At 47.0% G+C, this 2,498-nt stretch overlaps 1 protein-coding gene across 1 annotated transcript; it reads right to left on the bottom strand.

Annotated features, from left to right (window-relative positions):
- Positions 1 to 70: 70 nt before the first annotated feature.
- H257_17201 (hypothetical protein) lies at positions 71 to 2,114 on the bottom strand (the record flags this gene model as incomplete). Its single annotated transcript, XM_009845902.1, has 6 exons — positions 71 to 152; positions 194 to 388; positions 1,143 to 1,245; positions 1,296 to 1,354; positions 1,598 to 1,721; positions 1,995 to 2,114. The coding sequence occupies 6 exons, from the start codon at positions 2,112 to 2,114 to the stop codon at positions 127 to 129; spliced, it is 627 nt and encodes a 208-aa protein (XP_009844204.1). The 3' UTR covers positions 71 to 126.
- Between the last annotated feature and the right edge of the window lie 384 nt (positions 2,115 to 2,498).

Raw genomic sequence — 2,498 nt, 5'->3', positions numbered from 1 at the left:
CACGATGCAAAGTCGATGTGGACACCTCGATGCCCAAATCAAGCGCCAATCGATCTTTGATCTCTTGGAGCGTGATTTGGACGTCATGCTCCACCCAACTTTGCAGCATGTCGACGTTATCCTCCGTCAGGAGTCGTGATATTTGTTTCCCCCTACATGACAATGTTAGATCGAGTAGACACGACTTTCATACCTCGTTGTTTCGACGTCAACGAGTCCAGATGCAGCCAATTTCGTGCGCTACTGATGTTGACGCCTTTCGCTTGAGCGACGCGCTTCCAGTCCATCGCGTTGTTGAACGCATCAACTATGCGCTTCTTGGCCGACAACGGAATGCGTTTGTACGTTCGTTTGGTGGCGTTTGGGGTGCTGTGTTCTCCATGGTTCACTGTCACGCGGGAGATTTGAAAGTGACGATAAGCGCGCGAGAATTATAGAACCCCCCGTCCGATGTTCTAGAAAAAGCAATTGCCAACTGTAAAGAGTGCACGACACTTTCGAATGATCTAAAGGTTGTTTGGTTGGGTACAAACCAATTCTATAAGGCGCATGGGCATATCGAATGGGCACACGAGGGGGCCGTGCCAAATCCAATGGGCACACCGAACATGGGTACCAAATCCATTGGGCACTCATTCATTCGAATGGGCACGTCACTAAATCCAATAGTGATCTGTCCGAATCCATCGAGAAAATGTCCAAGTCAATTGAAAAATGGTGTAGTACTCCACGCAGGAAATTTTTAATAAAAATCTTTGCTTCAAATTTGTGGTGTGTTGTGTGAGCAGCGTTTCATTGGCTAGGTTTTTTCATGTTGTGACCAGTGATTTCACTTATTTTGAACTTGCAAAACCAATATTCAACTTAAAGTACCGGTATTTGAAGGTTTTTGACTGGTTTGATGCACATGGCAGCAATGGCGCGTAGCAAATCCGGTAGATGATTGCAAATCCCGTAGATGATAGGCGGTGGAGGATTGGCCTCGGGTTCAAGTCCCGGGGAGGGCCAAAATTTTCCCTAAATTAGAATTTTTTGTAATCACATCCAAAATGCAAAAATAATCTATTATATTTCAAAAATTTGAGGGATCGCTTTTTCGAATGACTTCACCACCATTTCGAAGGATATTTTCTCCCAGGCACGGATCGTTCGTTTGACCATTGCCAATCGCTTTTCTTCACCAGTAAAGTCCTCATTCCCCACGCGATTGTCTTCCTCCACTAGCCATTCGGTCTTCAGCATAGCCTTGAGAGGCCCCATCACACCAACATCAAGAGGTTGGCACCGACTCGTACATGCGGCAGCGGCTCTACGAAGCTGAACATCGCTTCGACCTCCTTGTCATGCGACTCCTCTAACACATGGCACTTCAAATTCTCCACTGAGAGGATGGACGCGTCATCCACGCATGGAGACAGTACGTCCTCGAGATTTGTGGACCAAACAAGCTCGTCCATTCTTCTGAACAGAGTAGTGATAGCCTGCCGGGTATGATATTAGTTCAATAGTGCCGCCAAGTTGACCCTTCAGAATAAGTTAAGAGAGGCAGCTTAGTCACTACATATGTTTTCAGTGGACGGTCCACTAACAAGCTTACCGTCTGCTCGAATGGTGAGGACCGCGGCCAGTCGGTCTAAATGCTTCTCACAAGTAACCACTTTGCTCGATTTTCCAACCTCAGCAAGCGTCTTCCCCATGGGCATGTCAAAATACACGGCGGTCTGATCAACATTGATGATGTTGCTGCGATCATAGTGTCCATACCTGTCCAAGAAGGACGCCTCATAGCCCAACCAGACTTCGTCGAGTACCTTCTGCGTGAGATATGCTTGCGCATGGAATTCGATGGCGAAAGTGGTGGCGTTCATCGAAGCGAAGCAGCAAGAAACGAAAGGACTGAAACCCTACACATTCGCGCTTCTTGGACGACAGGAACTGCACGAGCCACGTGTGATGGTTTTTATTGCCCAATTCATCATGTGAAAGAATCGCACGTAGCGCTCTTCGTCTCGATGCATACGCATGAACTCAAAAAGAGCGGGTCCGAAGGGGATGAGTTCCTTTTGGCCTTGGCCACCGATGTTCGCATGGTGGCTGTGACGCTTGCTAGCCATGATCTTGTTCTCTTGCGACCGCCAGGCTTGCCAAGTTGAGTACTTTATGTTGTTGTCGCGACAGAATTGGCGCTCGCTGGTGACTTTGGAGGCATGTAACTTGGTAAGGAGAGCCTTACGTTGCCCACTGCTGTATCTTTGTTGCATGTGGGTGTGTTGTCTGTGAAGTCGCACATGATGAAACGCATTTCGTTCAAATGTTCGCAGTCTCCTCTGCGTAGGGGTAGAGTTTTTTTTTTGGGCGATCAAGTTGTTGTTGTCTGTGCACATAGCATAGTTTAATCAAGTAAAAAAAGTAACCGTCAAAGTGCGTCATAATAAGCTTTCTCAAGATATTCAATGCACTATTTATGACTATAGCTTAGTAAGCATAGTACAAGCAAC

Source organism: Aphanomyces astaci, assembly GCF_000520075.1.
Source record: "Aphanomyces astaci strain APO3 unplaced genomic scaffold supercont1.100, whole genome shotgun sequence".
Taxonomy (NCBI): Eukaryota; Oomycota; class Saprolegniomycetes; order Saprolegniales; family Verrucalvaceae; genus Aphanomyces; species Aphanomyces astaci.
This window is presented reverse-complemented; position numbering and strand designations above follow the sequence as displayed.